Below are 12,030 nucleotides of genomic sequence, written 5' to 3' on the forward strand. Positions count from 1 at the left end.
ATATTGATATATGGTAGTGTGTTGGGTTGGGTTGGATTGGATTGAAGTGGTTCTAAGGGACCACAAAAGTACGTAGAAGGAGAGTGAGGCTTCCAAAAGGCTAAGCTACACTAAATATAATAATCATTTACCGAAATACCCCTAATTGTTCTTTGAACGTCATGGAGAGTACCACGCTACCCTTTCTCTCGTCTTATACTTTCTTTATCCCACTCACTCATGACCCTCTTTTCCAATTCCCAAAATATCCCTCCCCCCCCTTCTCTATGTGTAAAAATAATTCACTTTTTGGTTCCGTGGATCATACTTGGACTTGAGGATGATAATAAAGTTTCTCTCTCTATTACTCCATAGACATCTCTTACTTCACTAGATGCCACAATGGAAAGTAGGGGTTGAACCCATGACCATCCGGTCTCCATTGGGCAACCTTACCAACTGAGCTACATCCGTCATAGCTCTCTCTCTCTCTTTGTCTCTGCTCCAAATGGCCAGTAAAAACTCCAAATTTTCCTACAATCCAAACACTTATCCCTCTCTAAAATAGTTGAAGAGATAGACAGATAGATAAGGAAGTCGATAACGTCTAGAGATCGAAATACAGAGAGTATGGGAGGTGTGAATTTCCAAAGGCTTGTGATGTTGGGAAACTTTGGTTTTGTATTCATACATACATACATATATATTATATATCTATCTATCTATCTATCTATATAAAATTAACATACATACATATAATTAACATATGTATGTTACATCAACATGTATGTATGTATGTATGTATGTATATATATAAGTCAAAATGTGTGTTTGTGTGGATCCATCCATCCTCCTGTGTTTGTCCTTGTTTTTTCTCCATTTGAGATATAGAGAAGAAGAAGGTATCAAACAATCAAACACAACCCAACAAAACAAAACAAACATTATCACACACAACACATATACAGAGAGACAGAGAGAGAGAAAGAGAGAGATTTCTCCTCCCCTGCTCTCCCCCCCCCCCCCCCCCCCAAAAAAAACTTCCCCTCCAATTTCTTCTTCTTCCTCCTCATCTAATGGCGTCCTCTGCTCAATTGCGCCTCATGTCTGATCTGAAGTCTATCTGCAACGAACCCCCCGAGGTTTTCAGCACCTCCCCCTCACGCACACATACACACTTTTCTCTTTCCCAGTTTTTTTTTTTGTTGTTATGTCTAATTTTGCTGTCTAGGCTTTGTTTTCTTTTCTTCTTTCTGTCTGGTTTTGGCTAGGATTTTGATTTAGGTAATGGTTTTTAGTATTTCCTTTTTAGGGTTTTGTTTCTGTTGATGATCTGTGGTGTTGTTTTAGGGTTCTATTTCTGTTGATTGTCCCTGCCCTTCAGGGTTTGTTTCTGCTCTTAGGGTTTCTGTTCCTGTTGATTGTACCTGTATATTTTAGGATATCTGTTTCCTTTGATTCTCTCTGCTATCTAGGATTTCGTTCTGTTGTTTTCGGCGTGTGTTTTGTAGGGTACTTTCGTTTATTGATTATGCGTGTTTTAGGATCTAATTGATTATGTTTTCAGGGGTTTTGTTTTAGATTTTTTTTGTTGTTTTTCTGTGTTTTATGGTTTTGCCTCCTTTGAATCTCTTCTTCTCTTGTCAATCTTAATCCCGACTCTTTTTCTGTGTGGTATTCCATCATCGGATCGGATCTGTAGGGATGCAGTGCTAGTCCTCATGGAGAAGAGAATCTCTTTGTATGGAGTGCTACCATTTTTGGGCCCGATGACACACCCTGGGAAGGTCAGCTCCTTCTCATAATACTTTTGTCTTTTAAACTGATTATCAGAGTTCTTCATACTCAAAATGCTTTGCACAGATCTCCTACTTATGCCACTGTAATAGATAAAATATCTGGAAATTTTGTATCTTTCTAAGCAAGCAACTCTGAAGAACTTTGTGCTACGTTTATTTTGATGTAAAAGTTTTTTTTTTTTCCCATGGGAAGGTGCAAAACGTTTAGTGCTTCCATTGGATTTCTGAAATTGAGTCCATTTGAATGGTGACCATATCACAACATATTCTATTGTAATTTTTGGTTATAATGGGGTTTAAAAACCAAAGAGCTTCACATTAAAGCATTTATTCATCACCCTCAGACAACATCCTAGGGATGATGACCCTTTGTAGAAATAGTTTACAAGTATTTCTTTGATTGTGATCCATGTGTTGCAAAGGTTCAGTGTCATAACCTTTGAATTGTGTGTTCAAGCTGGTTCTGGATTTTTTTGTGCACACAAGGTAGTCAAGGAGAAATTTGCTTGCAAATTCTCATGGTGATCATAGATTGATGCCTGGATTGTTTGCTTTATGACTATGTTTTGGAAGGGAGGTGCTCGCATTGTAAGCATCTGGGTCCATGTGTTTCTTCAGGAAATGTTAGAATGCTTGAGCTTTTGTTCTATGGTTGCTTTTGTCGTTCCACTTGTATCCTAAAACAGAATTTCTAAGACCAAAAAGGTTAAAAGTCTTGATTCTTCCTCATGTGCTATTGATTAGACTCTCAATAATTATTCCTTGTTTTTTCATTTCATCTGAATTATAGATCAGGTTATGTAGGAATAAAGGATAGAATTCCTGATTGCTATTACCATCTTCTTTGAAAGTGATATAATGGTTGGAGTTTGCTCACTCAGGTGGCATCTTCTCATTGCGACTGACCTTTGGTGAAAACTATCCAGAAAAACCTCCGAGAGTCCGATTTACATCTGAAGTATTCCATCCCAATGGTAAGTAAAAACATTCTACTTGGGTTGTGAAATTAATGTTCTCTAATTAAAGAAGCCATTATTCTCCTCAGGCATAAAAGATAACATTCTCTACTTAAAAAAGCCATCTTTTTAACTCGTGCAACCTTGTGCTTATTTGACTGATATGAGGATGAACTACTTTTTCTTGCAGTATATACGGATGGTACTTTATGTATGGACATTATTCAGGATGCTTGGTCTCCATGCCATAATGTGTCAACAATTCTTACTTCTATTCAGGTAACCTCTTTGATTTTCAAGAAATGCCAGTGGGAAATGTTTTTCCATGTTTCAAATCTATTTTAAATATGCTGCCTTTTGGTTTTTGGTGAAACAGTCCCTTTTAACTGATCCCAATCCGGCAAGTCCTGCTAATCCAGGAGCAGCCCATTTGTATCAAAATGATATTAAAATGTATAACAGGTAAATTAAGAATCTAGCTTTCTGTAGATATTGTTACTCATATGAATATCATACATGATATTGCAAAGCCAAAATTGTTCTGTGAATCCTAGCATTTCTTTATACATCTTCAGACAGATGCATCATACATGTCATCCATTACTTCATAATCATCTATTACTTCATAAGCATTGAAGGATAGATACTTCATAGATATATACGTAATTGGTAATGTATGTGTATGCATGTAGATATAAGCACAAGCATACAATCTCATATATACATACATGTAGATATAAGCACAAACATTATTGTCTTATTGTGGTGTGTGTTCTCCTACACAGGAAAGTAAGGCAATGTGTACGCAAGTCAGTGGAGCAGTAATACATATTCTTATTCTTATTGAATATGTTTGTCCAGAGGGTCTGCTGATCTAATTTCATAGCTCTTTGTTATTGCATTTCAATTGTACAGTTCATAATTGTAGCTTGCCCCAGACTCAACAAAATTAATGGTACCCTTAGTGATCCATCAATCTGGATTAATTTCTATAGACTGAATCCATAAAAAGTAATGCTTGTACATGTCATGTCAATCAAGATTGAAAATATTGAATGTATACATTCAGAAGATGACTATCCTAACATCTTATGTATGTGTGCCAATCGATTCCATGTTACTTCCTATTTTATATATGATTACCAGTGCTCTTCATGCTTGCTTTTGTTCATCTGTAGGGATTGTGAATGTTGAAAGTGAGTGCTAACATTCCCTTGACAGTATGTCATCTTTTATGTAATCAGACATTTTTGTATGTTGAAAATATCAGCATCCCATTACATAAAAGACTAATTATATTGTTAAGAGTTACTCTTTACTTGTTCCCCCTGTTAAAGGCTTGTCTTTGTTGGAAACTAGTGATGACACAATTATTGAAGTAAACTAGTACAACCTCATCTACATTAAATTACTGCATTAAAAATAGGTAGCCACGAAAAACTTAGGTGAGACTAGTGTCAAGAAGATTTGGATGGAAGTAAATGTCAACTAGTGAAAAGGTAGTAATTTTCAGCTTGGGGTTGAGAATAGATGGGCATTGATTGTGGTTTTAACTATTTTGGTAGTGGAAGTATGGTTGATGGTTGAGCTTTTAAGAAGCTTCACGAGTGAATGGATGATTTGGTCTCTTTTCTTCTTTGGAGGCATATCCTCTGTATTAGCAATGTGAAAGTGATAGAAGGCTTATATCTCATTGAATTGAAACATGAATAATTGAAAATCAGTGGGTTTTGAACTTATTATACAAAAATTATGATTTTCACGATGTCTCCCTACATGTTTAACAATTTTGACTGAAATAAATATCCATCCATATTAACAATGATTATAAAATGCAAAAATGGTAAGAGATTTTAAGTCAATTGTTATTATATGCAAAAGAGGAATCAGATTAATGTCAAGCTTTTCATGTAAATCCATCTTAATGTGTACTCTCCCATCAGCACCAGAGTCGATTATAGGCACAATTTCTTCTCTTCATGGATCAATATTGGCCTCTCTATGGGCGCTAAAAAATATCTAATCTAATATCTAGAACCACCTTTAAAGCTCCCTTTCATGATTTAATCCGCACTTACCCTCAATAGTCCCTCCACCATTAACTCGATCAATGTCCATTTTCTCCTTTCACGAGGTCTGTCAAAGTGTCCACAATCCAGAAGCGATCTTCATCTTCAATATCCTTCTCAAATTCCACAAGTACATCCATTTCTCTCAGTTGGACATATAAAGCCTTCGCAGGACCTCTAATGATCATCTTTAACACTTTATCAAGATTTTCATTACCTCAACCATAAAATTGGCTATCGACAGCCTCATAAACATTGTATGTGACATTGGTCGCAGACCCAGACTGCACTCCTTTGATCTCAGCATAAATAGATGTTGACCGTAAATCATTTTCCCCCTTCCACAAACGCAGATCTTGATTGAATAGACATTTGATCGTAGATCACTTCTCCCAATCTCCTTAATTCTTTCCCATGTTACCTATACCCATCAACGACCTTTATCAGCTGGTGAATCTATCTCTGTAGGAATAATGTGTCCTTTAGGGTTTTTTCTAATTGGATACACATGGTGCGATCTTCCAATCATGTTGAACAGGCAGTGAGTTACTTGAACCTTGCTTCAACTTCAGAAGTTCTCTTGACCATGCAAAGGAACCCCCTTTTTGTTCTGGAATTAAGAAACCATAATCAAACCGTTGTGACAGTAATGTATTTTATATATGAATTGAGTGGGCACTCGATCTTCTTGGTTGGTTGCAAGCACGAACTCTAACATATGAACAACCTTCTCACAAGCTTGTCTATTTCTCTTCATCGTTGCTTCTTTTATTTTTCTGTTCTCCCACTTCCACTTACACATCCATATCCATATTGGAGAGGAGCCTCAAACAAGATTCGAAATGCTAAGAAGAACAATTCTCTATACATTTTCAGATTCCTTAAGAATGGTATCGAAATCAAACTACCCCATTCATTGACAAACATAATATTGCTGACCACAGTTTTTCCAATCTTTAATGCGGCCCATGTTGAGAGGGATACTGAATGATGTCTTGAATCTTAGGATAGTAGGAGGCACAATAGTCAAAATTCTCATTTCAATGACGAAGTATGAATCCCCAGAACTTTCCATAGGGGAAGGAATTGTATTGGGCAAAGCAGAGCAGCTGTAGCACAATTGTTTAGGCAAGTTAGATGCCAGTTGAAAATCAATGAGGGCTTCTTTGAGTTCTCTGCCTAAGATGAAGGATTAGATGTCCCAAAACTTATGACAGAGGTTATTCTATTATGCTTATATGCAGATGATGATGAGCTCTTCTCATATAATCTGGAAGTTATGCACCGGTTGGTGTCTTAGAAACATTTTGTAAAAGTAGTGAGATAACAGAGAATGTGGACAACATGAAAATGATGGTAATAAGGACCCATCCAACCAAGAAACTACCATATTTTGACATACAAGGGAGAACCAATATAATTAGCGCAACTAATATTGATGTCCCAGCAACAAACAATGGAGTGTATGCTATGAACCTAAACTTCAAACAAGATGGAATGGTTATTTCGGAATCAATATTTAGAAATCAATGCAACCAAGTGTGCTCAGGGATGGAAAGTGAGATTGATGCTCATTACTGCTATTGATCCCACTTAGTGCATGGACAATCATGGTCAGTTCTCTTATAGCAAAGCTATTTAGATGTATAATGGAAGCTAAGTTAAGTGCATGGGCTGAAAAGAATGGTAAGACGGTTTACACAAGCTATTTCCAAAAACACTATAGCATCATTGATCACCTTGTCACAATTTGAGTGCTAATGGAAGAAAGTCATTTGAGAGTTAAAGGACTATATTATGTGTTCATAGACTTCAAAAAAGCTTTTTATATGCTGAATTGTAAGGATCTTTCAAGACACATGCAAGAACTTCAGGCATTAGGTGAATAGATGCTTGCAATCTCTTGAATCTAAACAAAGGTGATATGCATGTGCATATGAAGTTCAGATTTTTTCATCAGCACTACAGGTGTTAAGCAAGGATACCCACTCTCACTCGCTCCCTTTGGTTTATGCATTGATAAAAAAAACAAATGGTTGATGAGTTTGTAAAGCAAGAACACATTAAAGAAGTTATCATTGGGAATATAGTTATCATGTTTTTGTTATACAAAGTTGATGTAGTTCTTATTGCAAATACTTTAGAAGATACCCAAAAGCTTGTGTAATCGAAAACTTTTGTATGCACACCCCATCCTACGTCTTGAGATTGAATCACTTCCCATTGATATCATGGCCATGGAAAGGATTATTGAGTACATGCTTATGGTTCAAAACAAAAAACTCACATAAACTTTCTAAGATCACATGAGAAGCAAGTACAAAGATTGAAGAGACACACAAAAACAAGTTGGATTCGAGTTCAAGATGGATGGAAGATATGAATAAATGGTTTGGAAATCGGATGCATCATGTTTGCTTCATGAAGCATCATTCAATTCCTCCATGATTGAGGCTTTTTTGAAACACCAATATATCACCGCTCGAGAAAGATGTGGAGGCTCAAGTTTCACACATTATATTATGCATGTTCCATCAAACTAAAAATCCATCTTCTCGAGCGGTCATCTATATCCTATCTTTTTGTTTGTCATCTATATCATTCCTGCCATACCAATTACTTCATATTCTCTTTGATGTGAAATGGGGCATTGGGACACAGGTAAGAAGACATGTCGTATATTTTTCTCTGAACAAGTTCAGGAGTGTAAGTGTTACCCTCTGAGACAACCTGCTGCCTTCGGCCAATTTGAATTGGCAGGTGTAAGTGTTACCCTCTGTGACAATGTGCTGCCTTCGGACAATTTGAATTTGCATTCACACATTGTCAATCCTGTCCACTCCCTATGCACATTCCTCTCACAGTGCCCTCTCAATCCTATGTCAATTAGTAAAATTCTTCAGCATACTCAATTCCACACATATTACGTGACAATATTTCACTTTTGGTCCCATAGGCCATATTGGTCTCCAAAGAAGATAATAAAATCTAAACCATTGGTTCCTAATGTTTTTATTTGTCACCAATGTTTGCCCATCATTGGCATATGCTTTTCATCAAGCCACTCTATGTGAATCAGGCATTAGATAGGGAATCTACATTCTTTAGGAGGCCCAAGTTTGGAGAATTTGGAACAAACTCATCTATAAACTTTCCATCTAAGACATGATTCTTTCCTATATGTACCAAGCATGCCCAGAAACACTTCTCCATATTTCAAAAATTTAAGATAAAAGGTAATTTTGTTGTGGTAGGTATCTATCAATGCATGAAGACAAGAACTACTTAAATGGCTGAAGATTATTGAAATATTTCCTTTTGCCGAAAAATCAAGGGAAATGAGCTTCTGTAAATTTTCTTTTTCTCTTTCATTTGAACATAGCAATGAGAGTGTAATCGATATGCATGGCTGAATCAAGGGGTTAATACTTTCATTGCTGTCATCAAAGCAAGATTATTCTTAAATGGGTTCACTATTCACCAAGGATATTTTTAATACCTGGAAACTAGCAGGGGTATTGTCTGATACTCCAAAAGTATTGGAAGGATATCCTTTATGTTTTCCCTTTTAGTTTATAACATATATTCTCCAAATGAGCTTGAAATCAATCAGTATAATTTCCCATTTGAAGAGAAACTGACAAGTACTCCTTTTAACTCACATACCTTTTTTTTTAGTAACACTTTTATTACTAGTGGGAAACCTCAAAGTGAGGCTTTTAACTCACATACAATATAATCGATGTGAACAATAATCCATACATAATGAATAGCCTTACATGACAGCATATACATATATATATTTCCTTGTAGAAAGACTTTGGCAACTTGTCACACTAGTTTTGCGAGTTCCACATTATACACATTAGCCAAGTAATCTCCAAATCTTACCTCTTTATAACGTGCCGGTTGATGTTCACTTACCAATTCTTCAATAGGAGCAATATTTTCATCTTCTTTCGGCCCAAAAATGCAAGCTACCGACATCCGGGGTCTTTCTGAGTTGGTAAGCACAGTATGCTTGATACTTTTATATATTCCATTGCTCAATATCTACACATGCACTTTCATGTTTCAAAGAAACATCATATAGACACATAAATATATATGCATTGAGATTTTCAATTATTGGATTCATGATGACATGTAATGGGCATGTGTTTTACAATGCATGAACCAAGAGGTAGGATATACCTCTACTTGATCCCCGATGTTGACAACGAAGGCGTTTGCCAAGGGTTTGACTTGAACCCATTCGTTCTTCCTTTCGATCCATAGGCCGGCAACATCATCTTGTAGAAGAATAGTGAGTGATCCTCCATCTGTGTGTGCAGTCGAACCATATGTAATGCTTGGATCTGGACATCGTGGGTAATAATTCACACACATAGCAAGCCATGGTATACCAGGTAATGTCTTCTCTATGCAAATAGAGCTCAGACCCAAGCCTTCAAAAATGGCCTCATATAACTGTTTCGCAAGTCTTGCAACCTCATATCTAAAGTCTTGGAAAGCTCCTCTGAAACCAAAATAAGTCCAAATGGCAAAATCTCGTTTTTAAATTTTTTCCAGTGCCTGATGCTTCTTCCATTGTGAAAATTCTTGAGATGTTTCATAAAAGTGACCATTTCAAAGTAGATAGTAGTTATGCAATGTGTTTAACCATAATAGCATATGAATTAAATGGATGCAGTTACCTTAAGCCCTTATTTTACTATTTAAATAGAGCATAATCAGAGTCAATAGGAAAATAATGCAAATCGTATTCATTAAAAACCCGTTGATGAGGGTATTTGAATAGACCTTAACTACATGAGTTGTAGAAGATTTGTAAATGCCTGCTCAAGAATCCCCTTATTCCATTACCTCCAAGTATTAGAACTTAATCATAAGTAAATCATGATCACAAATAGAAAATTTCGAGATTTAAGCCTTGTAGTGGCACTATTGCTTTTAGAAAATGATAAATAAATAAATAATCCAGACACGAATGAACCTATCTCGAGCCATAATATTGACTCCCAATGGTTTACTGTTCAGGTTCTAGGTTCTCAAATCCAGAATCTAGGGGTTTAGCGTTTCAGGTTTAAGGTTTTGCATCCCCATAACACCCAACATATGTAGAAAAAAAAACAAAATGCAACACAAAGTTGAGTATACAAAATGCGAGAAGGCATAAAAGAGGGTGAGATGAAACCGGCAAACATCTGGTGCGATTCCAAAACCATCAACGGGGTTTCCTGGGAAATCCCGCACATAAAGCACATCTTTCCAGTCATTGGCCTTCTCCTTGTCGGGATTAAAGCTTGTGGAGTAAGCTAATGGGTCATCGAAGCTCTGGCTCCTATAAATGTTCCTCATTTCTGGAGGCTGCTGGAAGAATCTTGAACAAGATGCCCTCATCTCTATCATCACATCATGCGGCACTCCATGGTTAATAACCTGCAACAACAACAACAAAAGCATTGAACAGATCAATTAGATTTTTTCAGTACCGTTTTTGGAATGTTCTTGGACTAATTCTAGATCCCAATCACTTATAACATCGACATGGATTTATATGCAAATGGATCAAATGCTACTTTCAGGGAGGAGTGAATATGAAATATTAGGAGAGGCACCGGGAAATGAGAAAACCCGAGAGAAAATCCTACTCAAATATGTATGTATGTATGTATGTATGTATGTATGTATGTATGTATGTATGTATGTATGTATGTCATTCCCAATGAATGTATTGTATGTATTGTGCGTATATGTATATGACATTGTTATGAAAGAAAGAAAGTATGTATGGTGCGTGCCATGAAAGTGTGTATGCATGATGTACGTATGTGTTGCCATCGCTATGCATGCATGGAATTAAGTAGAGATAGATAATAATAAAAAAGAGTGTGCCTGGAAGAAGCCCCAATCAGTGCAAGCCTCTCTGATACGTTGAAGGATCAGATGTCTGTGATGTGAAGAGAAGAGGTCGGCGATGTCAATGACGGGGATCTGGGCGGCACAATCATGTTGATGGATGAATCTTTCATGAGGAGGGCGGATATAAGAAGAAGGTACTGCGGAGAGACCACCTTCCAGGAGCTCCTGAAGACAAGGGGGTAAAGGTTCAGAGGCACAGTCCATGGAGGACAGGAAACAGAGACAGACAGACAGACGGAAAGAATGGGGGGGGGGGGGGGGGGGGGGATATATATGTATACGAATTGAAGAAGAATCCTGCAGGTTGAAGGGACATTAGTGAGAAGATTTATGCTAGAAATTCATGAAGGCAAATCATCATGCATATACTGTTATACATATGTATGCTGATTTCTGGAGGGAAGTCAATGAATGAATAGCCTTCTCTAAGCTTAATTGAGACAAGGAAATTCCATTGGCAATGATATATCATATATGTATAGTTTGTCAAATTTAGTAGACTATTTATTTAGCATACTATAGTCCCCAAAGCCATGCAAGGCATAAGAAGATATACATATATCGAGTGATTTTATACGAATCGCTTTAGAAGAGTGTTCGATACATATAACCAACTATGCTCGATTAGCGTAATTTACCCATCAATGCTCATCAATTTTAGATCTAATCTCTATCGTTTCTGACTAAGATTAACAATTAATTGAAGTTATTATCTAGCTCCCTAATCAATGCAAAACAAAATTATCTAATTAACAACACTATGTATTAAGCTTCAAATTTGTCAATATAGTAGTGCAAGCCCACTTTGTATAAGATCCATAGTTAGTAATCAGCGAGTTCCTTTCGAAATTATATCGTAAATGTATTTATTCCATGCATTAGATATCATTCAATCAACTATTCCCAAGGAAGTGTTGATTATGACACTATGTTCAACAAAACAAGGGAAAACAAGGGCAAGAAAGAAAACATGAGAGAGAGAAATATATATGTATCATCATCATCCACAAAACAATAACAACCTTGAGACCTAACAAAGATTAAAGTTGTTTATATGAACTCACGATCACTAACAACAAAATGCAACATGTCTCTATTATTTTGCTTCCCATATTGAAATAACTTGAACATGACCAACATAGCAACCACCACCAAATTAACTTTGGTACCAAATCATGGGAATTGTAGCCCTTACAAGATATTCATCGTTTCCAATTATGGGTGATGATGGCTTTAATCTTCTTTCCAAGATTGATTCATTGAGATCGTGGTTTAGATTTATATCATTGACATAAACAACAA

General features: G+C 36.5%; 2 protein-coding genes across 2 annotated transcripts; one reads left to right on the forward strand and one right to left on the reverse strand.

Moving 5' to 3' along the window:
* Positions 1–1,023: 1,023 nt before the first annotated feature.
* LOC147862760 (ubiquitin-conjugating enzyme E2 2-like) lies at positions 1,024–3,866 on the forward strand. Its single transcript, XM_087321809.1, has 6 exons — positions 1,024–1,121; positions 1,682–1,766; positions 2,660–2,752; positions 2,925–3,013; positions 3,111–3,196; positions 3,520–3,866. The coding sequence occupies exons 1-6, from the start codon at positions 1,056–1,058 to the stop codon at positions 3,557–3,559; spliced, it is 459 nt and encodes a 152-aa protein (XP_087177935.1). The 5' UTR covers positions 1,024–1,055; the 3' UTR covers positions 3,560–3,866.
* A 4,673-nt stretch (positions 3,867–8,539) lies between these two features.
* LOC147862761 (jasmonate-induced oxygenase 4-like) lies at positions 8,540–10,975 on the reverse strand. Its single transcript, XM_087321692.1, has 4 exons — positions 10,702–10,975; positions 10,001–10,245; positions 8,998–9,322; positions 8,540–8,856 (listed from the first exon to the last, which is right to left on the reverse strand). Exons 1-4 carry the CDS (start codon positions 10,930–10,932, stop codon positions 8,635–8,637), a joined length of 1,023 nt encoding a protein of 340 aa, XP_087177818.1. The 5' UTR covers positions 10,933–10,975; the 3' UTR covers positions 8,540–8,634.
* Between the last annotated feature and the right edge of the window lie 1,055 nt (positions 10,976–12,030).

Source organism: Azolla caroliniana, unplaced genomic scaffold (assembly GCF_043228905.1).
Source record: "Azolla caroliniana isolate FFs.n. ecotype wild unplaced genomic scaffold, voAzoCaro1.0.p SCAF_6, whole genome shotgun sequence".
Classification (NCBI taxonomy): Eukaryota; Viridiplantae; Streptophyta; class Polypodiopsida; order Salviniales; family Salviniaceae; genus Azolla; species Azolla caroliniana.

Bases quoted from the DNA above. Each gene is read 5' to 3' on its own strand.
- LOC147862760 (XM_087321809.1), top strand. From the start codon at position 1,056: ATGGCGTCCTCTGCTCAATTGCGCCTCATGTCTGATCTGAAGTCTATC. The intron at 1,767-2,659 runs GTCAGCTCCTTC...TTGCTCACTCAG, and splicing joins CGATGACACACCCTGGGAAG to GTGGCATCTTCTCATTGCGA. The intron at 2,753-2,924 runs GTAAGTAAAAAC...TTTTTCTTGCAG, and splicing joins TGAAGTATTCCATCCCAATG to TATATACGGATGGTACTTTA.
- LOC147862761 (XM_087321692.1), bottom strand. From the start codon at position 10,932: ATGGACTGTGCCTCTGAACCTTTACCCCCTTGTCTTCAGGAGCTCCTG. The intron at 9,323-10,000 runs GTTTCATCTCAC...TTTTGGTTTCAG, and splicing joins ATCGCACCAGATGTTTGCCG to AGGAGCTTTCCAAGACTTTA. The intron at 8,857-8,997 runs GTATATCCTACC...GTGCATGTGTAG, and splicing joins ACATCGGGGATCAAGTAGAG to ATATTGAGCAATGGAATATA.